This window comes from Stegastes partitus, unplaced genomic scaffold, assembly GCF_000690725.1.
Source record: "Stegastes partitus isolate 25-593 unplaced genomic scaffold, Stegastes_partitus-1.0.2 Scaffold515, whole genome shotgun sequence".
NCBI lineage: Eukaryota > Metazoa > Chordata > Actinopteri > Pomacentridae > Stegastes > Stegastes partitus.
The window spans coordinates 298,189-312,540 of record NW_007578246.1 but is presented as its reverse complement, the minus strand read 5'-3'; the positions used below and the strand labels follow the sequence as shown (position 1 = coordinate 312,540).

Here is a 14,352-nt window from a genome sequence, read left to right as displayed (position 1 = left end):
TCAGGAGAAGTTAAGAGGCCACGAAACTAAGACCATTAGATCAACACAAGTTTCTAGTCACCAGCTGATGATTCAAGGTGCTGTTTGTGTATTTCTGATTCATCAGGTTTCCAGAAGACCTTTAATGAATCCATGAAAGAACCAAAGAGCCCGATTGTGTTTCTGTGACAGATCCACACGTGTTTCACTGGTTCCATCATAACTTATCATCCAAACTTGTAGTTCTAGGAGGACATACTCGCTCTCTACAGGTGGACCTTTGATCACCACCGTTCATGTCATTGTTTAGGTTGCACATGTGATGGAACATCTTGTTTCTGGAAGCTGTGTGTTCGCCCCAGTTTGTGCTTCTTCACAAGCATCACATCCAGCGCCGTCAACTCACCGGACTCACACACTGCCAGATTAAAGCAGCTGCAGGTTTAGCGAGACGCGATTCTGCCCTGAACACCACAGAGCAACATCTGACCAAACCATAGAAATATTATCAACGCCGTTGTTGAACAAGGACTCCACTGCAGCTGCTTAAGGAGAGTCTCAGCAGATCATTAAACCGTCGTTCCTGTTGTTGTTGTTGACATAACGAGACTGAATGAACTCAAATGTGAAAAACGTGATGCTGAACATCAGACGCACCAACTGGGGCGACGTCGGTTGTGCTTTTCATGACCTCCCTCTGAAGGATAACTCCAGTGTCACATCGGTGTTTCTCTCACGTTTCTAGTCATGGGTTGGTTCCCTCTGAGGCTGACAGTGAACTCGAAACTAAATGAAAGGTGGTGTTTTTGCTCAGGTACAATAGTGAGTTTATGACCAAAAGCAAACAAAAGAAGAAGAAAAACATTTGGCTTCATTGTCTGTCAGATGCTTGACTCTTCATCTTCACATCCGGTTGCATGACGTGGATTTTTGGTTTGGATCATTTAACGTCTTGTACAGTCCTATATATGAAATCATAGACGTGCGGCGTCATATTCTACGGTTGAGAACATGTTAAACTCAGTTTAGAGTACGACATCCTGCCAGCTGAACAGCTTTCTTGAGAACATTTCCAAATTCCTGAAGCCAAATCTTCTCGCGTCGTTCTCTGCTTCACAGTCACGGCGTTGGATCGCGTGTCTGTTGACATATTAGATCAACCAGAACATCTGACCGACACTGGAACTGCTGTGATGCAAAATGAAGACACACTGGGATTATCCTTCAGCTAAAATGCTCATATTTGTACTGCTGGGTGATGATAGTGGAGATAAAGGCTTGTTCTCTCAGTCCGTCGCCCTGCTCCTGCTCTCATGCTTTCTACAAGTGAACTAGCTCATTGCAGAGCCGCTGATAGGCGAGTGTTACCGCCGCTGTCCTACCACTGCCACGTCTTACAAACAACAAACCCCAAATTCTCCTCGTTTATTGTGGTTTGATGAGTCTCAGTGTCGTTTAAGTGACCCTGCAGGAACTAAAAATTGTCGTCTTTAACCAAAATGTGTCCAAAATCCACCGTTAAGCCACCGTTGGGTCGCTTAACATCTGGAATATGTGTAAAAAAACAAAACAAAACTCCAGCAGAAGCCCCGAGTTATGCAAGTTTGCACAAATACAGTCACAGGGTAGCAAACGCAACACGTTTTGCAAAGCTTCGGTCACAATCCTCCAAACGGTCCATGACAACGTGGAGCCGCCACATCAGGATGATCGTGGCAGCTGTTCCAGATGTGACCCGCCACGGTCCCACATGAGCCCCAGAACCAGGCGCTGCCGGCATCACGACGCCACGCTGCACAACACAGCTGATGTGTGCGTTGATTTGGGCCGAATCTGGTTCACTGCTTGTGCAAAAGTTAGCCTTTCACGCTAACTGGGATGTGATCCGTTGTCTTTCCAACAACTAAAGCAGGATTTTGGTGACACAAACAAAACAAACTGAACTCATGTCCTGCCAGTCTCATGCAGCAGCAGATTTACTGTCAAATGACACCAACAAAGCTGTTTCTGTAGGTTTTTTTGACAAAACAACTGTAGTCTTGCTTTGCTTACGTTAGCTCCTGCTAGCTGTATGAGCTAAATAGACGTTTCAACAACGAGACTTTATTCAGTCAAAGCCAAAATACAGTAACATCAGATCTGGTTAACGCTGAGCTGCCTTACAGTACATATACCTGCAGTACCTGAACGTTAGCTAGCTACAGCTAGCTGTTGAGAAAGACTTGGCAGCTCACTGAACCATTTGTTTCTTGTTTCTTGTCTTTAAAAAGGCTAATTAATGATCCAACATGTCAGTAACTTTGTTTTTGCATCACATAAACAAAACAAAAATATATCCCCAACAGAGTAAAAAGATAAAACCAGACAAACTAGTGCTGCGAATAGCTGGCTAGCCTAGCTTAGCAGAGTAGCAATAACTGCTGCCTCAGTTTGTAGTGAAATACCAAAATCAGATCTTTTCCCCACATTTTTCCGTCCATATATTGTTTTGTAATCAAACAAACAACAATACTGTTGTTAAATGAAATGTGGCTGCACTCTTGCTTGTTACAGCTAGCTAGTGAGCAAGCCTGAGCTACGGCTAAATGGGTCGTTTTTTTCTCTTTCTTGTATTTAAACAAAAATAATAATTTAATGCTTTAACATGTTAGCAACGTAGTTTCTATGTTGTACAAATAATTCAGCAATTAAATGTCATCTTTAAAAAGAAAAATAAAAGATCAACTCAGATAAATTAGCCCTGATGAAAGCCGGCTAGCCTAGCTTAGCCTAATAACAGCAACTGCTACCTGTGGTGAAATTATCTTTAAGTCATATATTTAAATGTTTTTAATTAAATATAAATTACCAGTTCCAGTTACCAAGAAATCTGACAGAAGAATATGTTTTGTTCGTAGACAGTTTTTTTTCTTTTTTTAATTTTAATGCTCCACGATCTGAACGAACACGTCAGTGGGTTTTCACACCATATTAAAGATGCAGCGTCTAAATCTACTGGTTTAACAGAAAAGGTTTGCTAGTTAGCCTAGCTTAGCATGCAGCCGTTGACTGAAATTCGTGTGATTTTATTTCATGAAACTATCTTTGAATCATAATTTAAACCCTTTTTTAATTAAAGATAAATGTAGTAATCTTTAGTTCATTAGTTCACATTTTTGCAGGGCCTTTATTGTTCCCAAACGTTAATGACCATGACGAACAATCAGCCCAAAAGAGGATAAAATTAAATTAAATAGTACTTACACAAAGAGCCTTCAAGCCATTTTTTCTCCCTGTTTCTGTAGTTAATGCTCTCTGACTTTGCTCTTCACAGTTTTCGTGATTTGAACGCACAACATTCAGATTCAGCCGTAATGTGCAAAACTGTATTTCTAATGACGTCCATCCAGCGTGGCGACGGCGCTCCTCGTCTATCAGCGGCTCTGCCTCACCTACACAACACCTTACCTACATAGTATCAGTGATCATTCTATTACTTGAATATAGTGCTATGAACTCTGTTTACAAAACGCTGTCAACTTTTGGGAGACACACGGTTGTCTTATCAAGGCTGCTTGGTTTGTTCAGTTCATCCACCTGGTGAATCCAGTTAATAACTCACTGAAACCGTATAAACATGAAACCTGCTGTTGCTTTTTTATACTGTATATGCCTTAATTCATATGTTTGGCAATCATGATTAAAGGATGTTTATATATATCTTTTGTCTGGAGAGTTTTTTCTATGAATATTTCTACAGTGTATTAACTGACAGCATGTTTAATTCTGTGTCGAACATGAATATATACTTAATATATATATATTTGTTGACTTTAAAATATATATTTAAATAAATATATAAATAAACAAATATAAATAAATGGGACTATGTGCTAAATGAGCCAATTGAATAAGTTCCTTTTTTTCTTTTTCAAAGACTACTTTTATTTATTTTCGGTTTTTTTTTATTTAGCAATACCACGTTTAATTATTTCAGGATATGCTTCATAGACATATTTATTTATTTTCTGGGGACATTTATTCATTTATTTATGACTAAGTAAATAAATTGCAGGCTTTATGTGAGTATTTCTGACACACTTTTACCAGAGTGACCATGAAGAGATCTTTGAAATGCATTTGCTGTTTGTTTGTTTATTTACTATATTGACCAGGTTGAAGTGTAAATAAAATTTCTGAATTAATTACTACCTATGGGGGGAAACAATACACTACAGCCCTCATCATACACATTATACTTGAACTAAATCAAGTTAGGAACAGTATGATATATCAGTAAACAACATCCTGTTAAATATGAACTTGAACGGTCTCAGTATTTAAATCAGTCAGATCAATCTGCATTATTAAGAATATTATGGTTTTACCTGTGACGGTTTGTTTTAGTTGAGTAAATATGTATTTTATTTAATTTTGTGCAGCGCCTTGACTTTAATGTTTAAACTTGACCAGTCTGTCTTTTTTGGCTTTCAGTGCTTTGATTATTTTACTTACATCTGTAGTCTTTGTCTTAATTGTTGTTACATCCTGGTTTTGATTAATCTGCCAAAAAAACAACTAGTTTTAAAAAGTGCTGCGATTATAATCAAATTAAATGATTTACAATTATTAATTAGTTCACATTTGATGTATAAGAATCTAGTAGAATGTAATTAAAAACTTTTCTTTTTAAGTCAATATAAGGAACTAAAGTCCAACAAAACAATAATAATTTGTACAGCTGCTCTGGCTGCAGTTCCGCCTCCCGCCACCAGAGGCCGCTGTCGGCTCCAGCGCTCACGTCACTTCCGGTTTGAAAACAAAATGGGTGGCGCCAAAGCTTGACAACAAAGCGGCTGTTTGCTGCCTGTAACCGACAGTTAGCGTCGCTTCCACAAAACTAAACACGGCTTCTTCTCCAGCGGTTCCGGATTCAACGAGAAGAAAAGAAAAGTTCGGATTAAAGTTTTAGGGTTTTTTTTGTTTGTTTTTTTTGGTTCGAGCTGCACAAATGTCAACATGGCTGCGAAGAGCGACCAACTTCTCATCGTTGTGTCCATCCTGGAAGGTGAGCTTCCTGAATGAGTGGAGAACAGCCTTCTGAAGTGGTTTGTTTTAAGGAATATTTCACCGATTTGTGCTTTTATTGAATGTGTTTGACTGTGAAGCCGCTAAATCCGCATCAGGTGGACTCAGAGCGTCAACATTCAACTTTTCTCTCTCTGAATGTGCAGTTTTTTAAAGGCAAAGTTAATTAATACCCAGTAAAAGTGATATTTTACAGTTAATCACGCATGTAAACAAGTGTGTGTTTAGTCAGTCTGAACGAGTCGATCGACAGGCAGAGTAATCGATCGAGCGACGTCAGTTCATTTCTGTGGCGTCTTGTTGTGCAGAGGAGCTGCTCGTTAGTTAGAATCATCTAGTTAAAGATTAAAACAAATAAACACAACGTGGAAGAGATGAAACACAAGACAGGACTCAAGAAAATCAAGTTTAATAAAAAATAGATCAAAGACAGAACAGACGAGTTGAGCAAAGTGCACATCGATCGATTTAAAGGAGTGATGGACTAAAACACACAAACACATCTGGATCCTTTTAAATCTCTTTAGAACAGTTGTCCTTGTGAAAGCTTTTTAGGTTGTTTGATTAATGTTCTGTTTTATTTATTAAACTTTCTCTGGGCTCATGGCTCAGCTCAGGTTTATTACAATTTTTGTTTAACACTTTTTAACATTAAGTAAAGCGTTATTATCATATATAACATATTATTATCACATTTAAGTTCTAGTTTTAACCACACTGAGGAAGATAGAAGTAGTTTTTGTTTATTTGCTGCTGTTATGACTCAGACTTGTTGACTACCAGCCAACTATAAATCATTTCTGCATTCGACTTGTGATTTAGAGCATCTACAAGGTTTGAAAAATCTCTAAAGCAGTAAGTCCAGAGGTCTGTGCTCACTGGGTTTTTAGAAGTTTAACATTTCATCAACAAGAGGGCTGATAATCAATTGATCTGATTGATTAAACATCAAAAAATGGTGAGAAACGATGAGGAATGTTTGTTTTGTCCACAACCACAGAATATCAGTTTACTGTCAAAGAGGAGGAAGAAAAACAGAAATTAATGATTAATGAGCTGTAAGAAGCTGGAGTCAGACACTTTTTGAATACTATAATAGTAAAATGTCAGTAAAACGTGATTTTGAGGTGTATCTGTGCCCATCGGTAGCTTTCATTAGTATAACCTGAATAACAAATGTGTTAAATATGGACCTTTGTGGTGAAACGTCTTGAGTTTATTCGTTAAATGACAGTGACTCTTTAAGTGCAGACTGGTTGAGCTGCCGCCATCAGGAGAATGAAACTCTGCTCGCTTCGGCAGGTCGCCACTTCCCCAAGAGTCCTCGGCTCAGCCTGGTGGTTCAGGCGAGCTTCGACGGCGAGCAGCTCTCCACGGATCCGGTGGAGCATCGAGAGCAGCCGCAGTTCAGCACCGAGCTGGCCTGGGAGCTGGACCGCCGCATGCTGCACCAACACAGGTGTGACGCCCAGCGAGATAGAACAAGACACAGTTGCTTCATCTTTCTCTTTATTCCTTTTGTTTGACGCCTGCAAGGCTTTAAGATTATTTTGATCAACACAAGAGCTCCTTTTAGATCTGCTCAGACAGTACAACTGACTGCAGTGCTGCAACTCGTGATTATTTTGATGATGCATTTATCTGCTTGTTATTTTTTCCATTAATTGTGACTTTAATGGGACACTGGACCACAATGCAAAGTGATGATTACTAACTACACAGAGCCCAGAGGGACGTCCTCACATCTGACTTTCCCTGAATACCAGTCAGAATCCCAGACATGTGCAGTTACTGTAATGTTAAAACAAGGAGAAATGGAAAATTCAAATTCAAATATTTGACTTTTGCTGAAAAGATCCCATTCAATGGACGTTATTTAAAGGTGAAAATGTTTTGTTTTCTTGATAAATCACTTGTAGACGTCAGGTTATATTGCACAAACCAAACTATCATCTTTTCACCCGACAGCGTGTTTTTATTTCCATATGACGCTGATGCATCCTTCTGTCCTCTCAGACTGCAGAGAACTCCGATAAAGCTCCAGTGTTTTGCCGTCGACTCCGTCAGCCAGAGGAGGGAGAACGTCGGCTACATCGTCCTCGACCTGCGATCCGTTCAGGAGGCCAAACAGGTGAGCGTCCTCTCCGATGTTTCAGAGCGACGCCCGGCTTCTGTTCACTCATTAAAGTGTGGCGTGTTTCAGGAGCCTCGCTGGTTTCCGCTGCTGAGCAGTAAATACACCAAACAGAGGCCGGCTCTTCTGCTCAGCATGCAGCTGGAGAACGACACCAAACCGTCCGAACCCTCACCGGACAGGTTCAGAGCCAAGAAGGCTCCTCCCCGACAAGGTCAGCAGCTCCTCCTCTCACTTCTGACGTTGCTGTTTATACTCTGACTTAACAGCATCCACTGGCTGCACCGACTGTTGAGCTTCATGCTTTTCTACAAGCTAAACAGGGTTTTGAAGCCCTCCTCCTCCTCACACTCGACTCTGCTTACTGCGCTGTAGTGCCTTTTAGCGCCACCAGGTGGAGCCTCTTGCTGGTTAACGGGGTGGAGTTACAGGTGTGTTTGCTGATTGCCCATAAAACTAGCGCACCTCCCTGCTGTCTGACTGACGACTGTGTTGACGAACTCTGCAGCATCCAGTCGTATGAAGCCTTCTGTCTGGTTTAGCTAGCTACCCGAGGCTCATGCTAACGCTAAGCTGGGATCTTCAAATGCTAACACATTCAGAAGCAGCAGGTTACAAACTGAAGTGCTGAACCTCAGACACTCTGCTCTGAGTGTAAACACGTCTCAGAGGAGGCAGTAATCGATGACAGATTTCCTGAAGCTGCTGCAACAGCATTTGTGCACATCTGGTCCAGCTCACGCACAGCTGGATTAACTAGTGAACATCATGTCGATCAGCTGTGAGGATTATTCTGACATTAACGCCTTTACGGGTGTTTTATTGCTGAATATTTCATTAATATTTCAGAAACCTGATGATTGTTTTATCTGTTGTTAAACTCTTTATGTAGCCGAGTCGCCGCTGTGGTGATCTGTTTGGATTATTTACTGTTTGACTGTCGGTTGTGCAAACTGTTGAGATTTTGCATCTAAGGCTTAAATACAGCTTTGCTCGGCAGACAATCATGTCTGAGAGTGAGAGGCTCTGCTTTACCAGCCCACTGTGTGTTAAAGGGAAGGTTTTCAGTAGAACTGGTTCTGTCTGAGGAGGGCTGAAAAGCTTTCAATCATGATGGCGGCTTTCAGTCCACGCTGAGGTGATCTGCGTTAGCATCCCAGCCTCTGTTCGACCTGTTGGGTGTCCTGCTCCTCAGAGCTTTTCCTTCCTCCTGATCCGATCTGCCACCGACACCGCTCCAGGTTTACAGTGTCGTGTTCTGTCTGCGTTGTTTTGTACCGACTCAGACTCAACACAAACTTTAATTTCTGGTTGGAGATCGAACCTTTGCAATAGCAGCTCCAAGAGTTTCCTCTTTCAATCAAATGTTCCTCGTTTATTTATTTCAAGACAAGCACTCAGACGTGTTCTCAGTAGCTTTTGGCTGCTGTTAATGGTTTTCATGTTTCATATTTATTTATTTTTTTAGAAATTGATCCTACTCGTTTCCATCCTGTTTTGGTGTTTCATTCTGTTTTATTTAGTTGAGCGATGTCGTTTTATCCTGTCTTCATGTTTTACTCATAACTTATTTGCTGCCTGTTTGACAACATGTGCAGCAGCTCCTTTCACACGTGACTCTGTTGTGTATAAATCAGATTTTTTGTGTCTAACCCGTTGGCCCTCCTGCTCTGCTGCAGGCTCCCCGTCGGTGGCCGACCTGCTCCCAGACAGACTGGAGGCCGTGCTGGTTCCAGACCAGGGCTACCATCAGCTGGGACCTGCAGACCGCTGCGCCGACATGTTCGTCCTGTCCGTCACCGTGGCCTTCGCCACCAAACTGGAGCAGGTAAACACCAGCGCTGGTGTTATTGCTGCAGATAACGTTTCCAGCATGACGTCGCCTCCAGATAATTCCAACATCTGGAATCGAGTCTGATAACAGAAAACGCTTCTTTGTTTTTCTTTCTCGGAAACTTTCTGCTCTCACTTTTTCCACGTAGCGATAAACCCGACCGGCTGCTCTGAGGGCATCTGAGGAGAGTTAAAGACAGTGAAGTTTTCTCAGAACGACGTCTCAGCTGGTTATTGTCTGAACATTATTGCTTCGTCTCATAACGGCGTCGGTGTCGACTGTCGTCCTCCTGAGTGTCATTAGACGACAACGTCTCACTATCAAATGAAACCAATCTGTTCTGTCTATGCTGCAGTCACAAGTCAGCCAGAGACAGTCTGCAGGGACGTGTCTCTCCGTTAAGAGCCTCTCATTCAAAATGTGATTTAAAACATGGTGCGTAATTATTTTTTTTAATTCGTAAAGCACTTTTTTAATGTAGCTGCGGAAAGATTAGTTGTCAAAAGGCAGTTCTCATATGTGTCAAGCCATTAATTCAGGTAGAAATGTGAATATTTTAAGAATATTTGATGCTTTCAGCCTCTTAAACGAGACAAAAAGCTGATTTTATTCTGATTTTTTTCCAATCAATAAATGATATTCCCTGGAAAGTGCAAAAGTCGACTGACTTTTTTATTTTTGTTGAAGACTCTGACTGTTTGAGTTCCCTATCGACTGATCAAAAAGGCAGTTTTAGTTGCTGCATACTTACCTGAGAACCAGGGATCCTCATGTTCATCAGCTAATCGATTAGCATTATATTAATTAATGATTTAACTGATTAAAAATAAATTAACCAAGTCAGCTAAGGTATCGTAGACCAGCTGCAGTACCTGGTTGTTCCACCAGGTGGCGCCTCTGCCTGTACGTGACTGTATCCGGACACAGAATGATGTTTGTTCAGTTCACTTTGTGTGATCGATGATGGGTTATTGATTGACAACGCTGCTGATAATCGGTCAAGAAAGTTGTTCAAAGTTACTTATTGAGAAGCTTCAAAAAGCTTTAAAAGTTTTAATCACGTCTCCATGAACCTGAAAATAAAACAGAATAATGTAACATGGTCGTGTAGAGCGTAAGCCTCCACATGACGACAGCTCAGTCTTTAGATTCTATGTTTGTCGGTCCTGTGATGAATCAGGAAGATTAGATTTTAGTTATCTGAGGACACCACGACCTCATAAACGTGTGAATCATACAGTAAACATGATGAAACTTGATACCAGTGGATAAAACTGACAGATCCTGTCTCCAGTAGAGGTTTCTAAGAAGTTCGTTAGAACCAACGACCTGACCGGCTGTGTTCTCTTTGCTCCTGCAGTTGATCCCCAGCACCATGAAGCTGTCGGCGCAGGGCTCAGGGTTCTTCTTCTACTACTCTCTGCTGGGCAACGACATCACCAGCGAGCCTTTCCACAACCTGCTGAGTCCCGACTTCGAGCCGGAGCGCGCCTCCGTGCGCATCCGCAGCAGCAAGCAGGTCCTGCAGGGCTTCCTGTCTCAGCAGCCCAGCTTACAGGTGAGAATAAAACGTCCTCATTGCCGCCTGTCGCCGGTCCGTTCCCTGCTGTAATCCTGGTGTCGGCCCTCCTCAGATCCACCTGTGCTGTGGGAACCACTCCCTGGGCAGCACCGACGTCTCCCTCTCGGCTCTGTCGGCCGTTGCCGTGGACCTGGAGGACAAGGCGGCCACGGTGGAGGGAGCGTTCGTACTGCAGCCTCCAAAGCGCACCAAGCAGAAGCTGCCGGCCGTTCCCGCCGAGCTGCAGCCGACTGTAGGAGTCGCCGTCACGCTGAGGAGGGAGGAGGTCCCGCCTCAGGTACACACGGGTATCCGGAGTCGGGATGTTTATGATTATTGGTTCATCGATTAATAATTACCGTAAATTCCGGACTATTGAGCCACCTGAATATAAGCCACACCCACTAACTAAAAAGAAAACCAGTTTCTACATATACAGGCTGCTCTGGTCTCTAAGCTGCAGGTGTCCACGTTGGAACATGAGATATTTACACAGAAAGATGTTTTAAACTTTTAATTAAATACGTCCTGGTAACATACACAAATACGTAGATGCTTTTTTCTGAACAGTTCCTGTAACTCAGCTGGTTAAGGAAATAAAACTCCAGCAGCTACCAGGAAAAGTCACTGATGGCTATCTTCATCTTCCTCCTGCACTAAAACCACTAAAGTCGTCTTCTTCAGTGTCTTCAGGAGCTGAACAGCCTCAGAATCACTTCGTCACTTCCTCAGTCTCTCTGTCGTCGTCGCTCTCAGCCTCACTTTGGTCTCGAGGCAAATTCGTAAAAATCCATAAATTAGCCGCATCGTTGTTTAAGCCGCAGAGTTCAAAGGGTGTGAACAGAGTAGCGGCGTATAGTCCGGATATTATGGTATTAATAATTTAACAGATTAAAAATGTATTAACCAATCAGCAAGAAGACGAAAGACATTCATGTCAGTTAACGTATCATAGACCAGCTGCAGTACCTGGTTGTTCCACCAGGTGGAGCCTCTTCCTGTTTAATCCTGTAGAGACCAGAGGAGGCGTCACTCAGACTACAGCTCATGGTGGCAGCAGAGAGCATTGTGGGAGTTTAGCAGCAACGGGACCATGACAGAGACTCTGAGGAGGTTCATGAGCTCCGACCAGAGTTCTTGGATTGACTGGGACCAGTAACTGAGCTGCATTCATGGCCGATGTGTGTCCGTTGACAAACATATCATGATCAGCACGGAGACTGTGTGTGTTTGGTTATTGATTAGTAGCGCTGCTGATTATCGGTTTTCAAAAAAAAAAACCAAAAAAACATAAATGAAGTAGGAAATGTTCTGAACTGTGCGTGAACTGGCTGGAATGACCCATCTGTTAAATTTAATGTGTTGAATACTTTCTGAGATTAACTTTTTTTTTTTTAAGTTTGCTTTAGGTTAACTCAAATGTCAATGTGCGAAAAAAAAAAAAAAAGTCATCTCAGAAAATATGTGATAGACATATCTAAGAGTTCTTCGATATCTTTAGGGATATACTGACTTTATGCTATAAATTTTTTCAGACAAATCAAAGAGAACTTGTTCAACAAATGAGATGATTTGAAGGAACGACCTGTGAAGAATTATTGTTTTGTAGTTTAATATTTATGTCGGTAAATCCACGTTCTTAGTCGAGCTTGTAAGGCTTTTTGTCGTCATTTTTCTCAAAGTTGGAGTTTTGTTTTCTTCTGTCTGTCACCAGTCTGTCGGGAATAAAGAAGTCAGTGGAGCTCCTTCACACTCGGTTCCTCCTCCTGCTGCTCAACAAAGACCTGGAAGCTCCTCTCCGGTCCAGAAGCCTCCCGACTCTCCTCCTGCTGCTGCTGCTGCTGCTCCTCGTCCTCCTCCTCTGTCCTCCCACACGGAGAGCGAAGCCGAGAGTCTGCTGGAGGAGCTTCAGCGAGCCGGAGATCAGGTGGAGCTGGCAGGTGAGGGCTCAGACCACCACGGATCATCTCCAGGTGTTCGGTTCCACAGCTGAAGGTGTTGTTGTCTGTCCAGCTGCAGACCCGGAGGTTCTGGAGGTTCCGGCCGCGCCGCCTCGTCCTCCCGAAGCTGAAGGCGGAGCTTCGTCCGTCAGCGTTTCTGCTCCCAAGGTGTCCATCCCTCCCTCGGCCCACCACTACTGCTTCTCTCTGGACCTCCGCAGCCTCAGGAACCTCGGTTTGACTCATCCGGTCGCCGCTACGCTCAGGTGAGGCGCTGCTTCAGCTCCCAGACGTTGGACCGAGTCAAGGCTTCAACCGGTCACCCTCATGTGTTAAATTACTTCAGTCTTGTCTTGTCAAAGCAAGTCGTTGCCATCTTACAGCATGCACAGATAGAATACGTACAAGAACCGATCCAGAAGATGTAAAACGTTCTCCAAGGTGATGAACTCACCCATCAAGTCCGCTACAGACTGTGTTGATAAACTGGAGCTCTTATGAAGGCACGGTTTGATTTTTAAGCAGGTTTTTTTCTCTTTAAATCATAAATTAAACCTCTTACTTGGACGCATCCTCACTTTCCTTTCAGCGTCTAAATCCTCTGGAGAACATCTTAAGCTCAGGTTTCTCAGAAGCTCCTGTCGGTTCAGATAATGTTTTACCGAGAAGCTTCACTGCAAAAACACGATACGATAACACAATGTAATGAGCTTTTATTAACCTTAAAGTGGGGAAATGTGCATTGATTCAGCAGCAAAGAGGGAAAACATAAAAATAAACCAAATAAAAACACAAGTTCTAGTTCAGATTGTTGTGTAAATAACAATCATGCACACATTCTGATTCCCAACAGCCTCCTGATGGTAAACATAAAAGGCAGAACGGAGCTGATTCGTCCAGTTTTTGCAGCACAGCTCGGTGGTTTTGATACGATCCTGATCCTTAATCTCTGTGCGTTTGCCGTGCTCCAGATATTCGTACCAGTTCTTCGGCAGCGCGGCGCCCATCATGACCAACCCTCCCGTGGAGCTGCAGAGGAACACGGAGGTTTCTCTGCCTCAGTCCTACTGCGCCTTCGACTTCGCCGCCCTGCCGCAGCAGCTCCAGGACACCTTCACCAGGTAGGAACGCCTCCATCGCCTGACCGCACGGGTTCTTCAGGTGGTCCACTTCACCGAGGGAGGTTTACTAAAGACTTGAGAAGTGTTTTTTAGCCCGGTCGTTGTTTTCCTGTGTTCTACCTCCGTGTGGTCCAGGTTTCCTCTGGTGGTGGAGGTCTGGCACCGAGACTCCTCCAGCCGGGACCAGCTGATCGGCCGAGCCTCTGTCCAGCTGTCCCGCCTGCTGAGTTCTGAAAGGACCCGGTTCTTGGGATCCGCCGGAGAGCCGAGCTGGAGACGGACCCACCGGGACCGGATCCCCGTGGTCCACAGCCAGCGGTAGGAGGCGGCTCCGACTCACTGATCCCAGACTGGTGCTGTTGAAGCAGCGCTTTCTGTAAATGCGTTCACAGATATGAGTAGATCACAAGTAAATAGATCAGAGTGTTTGTGCTGGAAACAGAGAAATCACCAGTTACAGGTCAAACAGGCCTCACAGCTGGCCGTCAGGGTTTCTGTGCCCTGAGCTCAGGCTCACAGGCTCGTTCATTCTGGTAGTAGTCAGTAGTTATGTCGCCTGCAAACCATCAGGCGGCGCTGTTCTCCAGAGTCTTTGAAGGCACGCGACGCTGTGGTCCAGATGTTGACTTTAACAGTAACAGATATTAAGTGTCATAATTTGGCAGTCAAGTCTAAAAATAGGCTGCAGGTGGATCAGTGGTTAGCATCGTCGCCTC

The 14,352-nt window shown here is 43.4% G+C and overlaps 1 protein-coding gene across 1 annotated transcript in view; it reads left to right on the top strand.

Annotated features, from left to right (window-relative positions):
* The first annotated feature begins 4,977 nt into the window (after positions 1-4,977).
* The window catches only part of cep120 (centrosomal protein 120), a 31,070-nt gene continuing 21,695 nt past the window's right edge, over positions 4,978-14,352 (top strand). The window contains exons 1-11 of the mRNA XM_008287698.1: positions 4,978-5,026; positions 6,349-6,505; positions 7,063-7,177; positions 7,250-7,394; positions 8,860-9,008; positions 10,375-10,572; positions 10,649-10,873; positions 12,290-12,515; positions 12,589-12,781; positions 13,487-13,636; positions 13,772-13,954. Coding sequence (XP_008285920.1) covers positions 4,978-5,026; positions 6,349-6,505; positions 7,063-7,177; positions 7,250-7,394; positions 8,860-9,008; positions 10,375-10,572; positions 10,649-10,873; positions 12,290-12,515; positions 12,589-12,781; positions 13,487-13,636; positions 13,772-13,954 — 1,790 coding nt within the window. The remainder of the gene's footprint in view (positions 5,027-6,348; positions 6,506-7,062; positions 7,178-7,249; positions 7,395-8,859; positions 9,009-10,374; positions 10,573-10,648; positions 10,874-12,289; positions 12,516-12,588; positions 12,782-13,486; positions 13,637-13,771; positions 13,955-14,352) is intronic.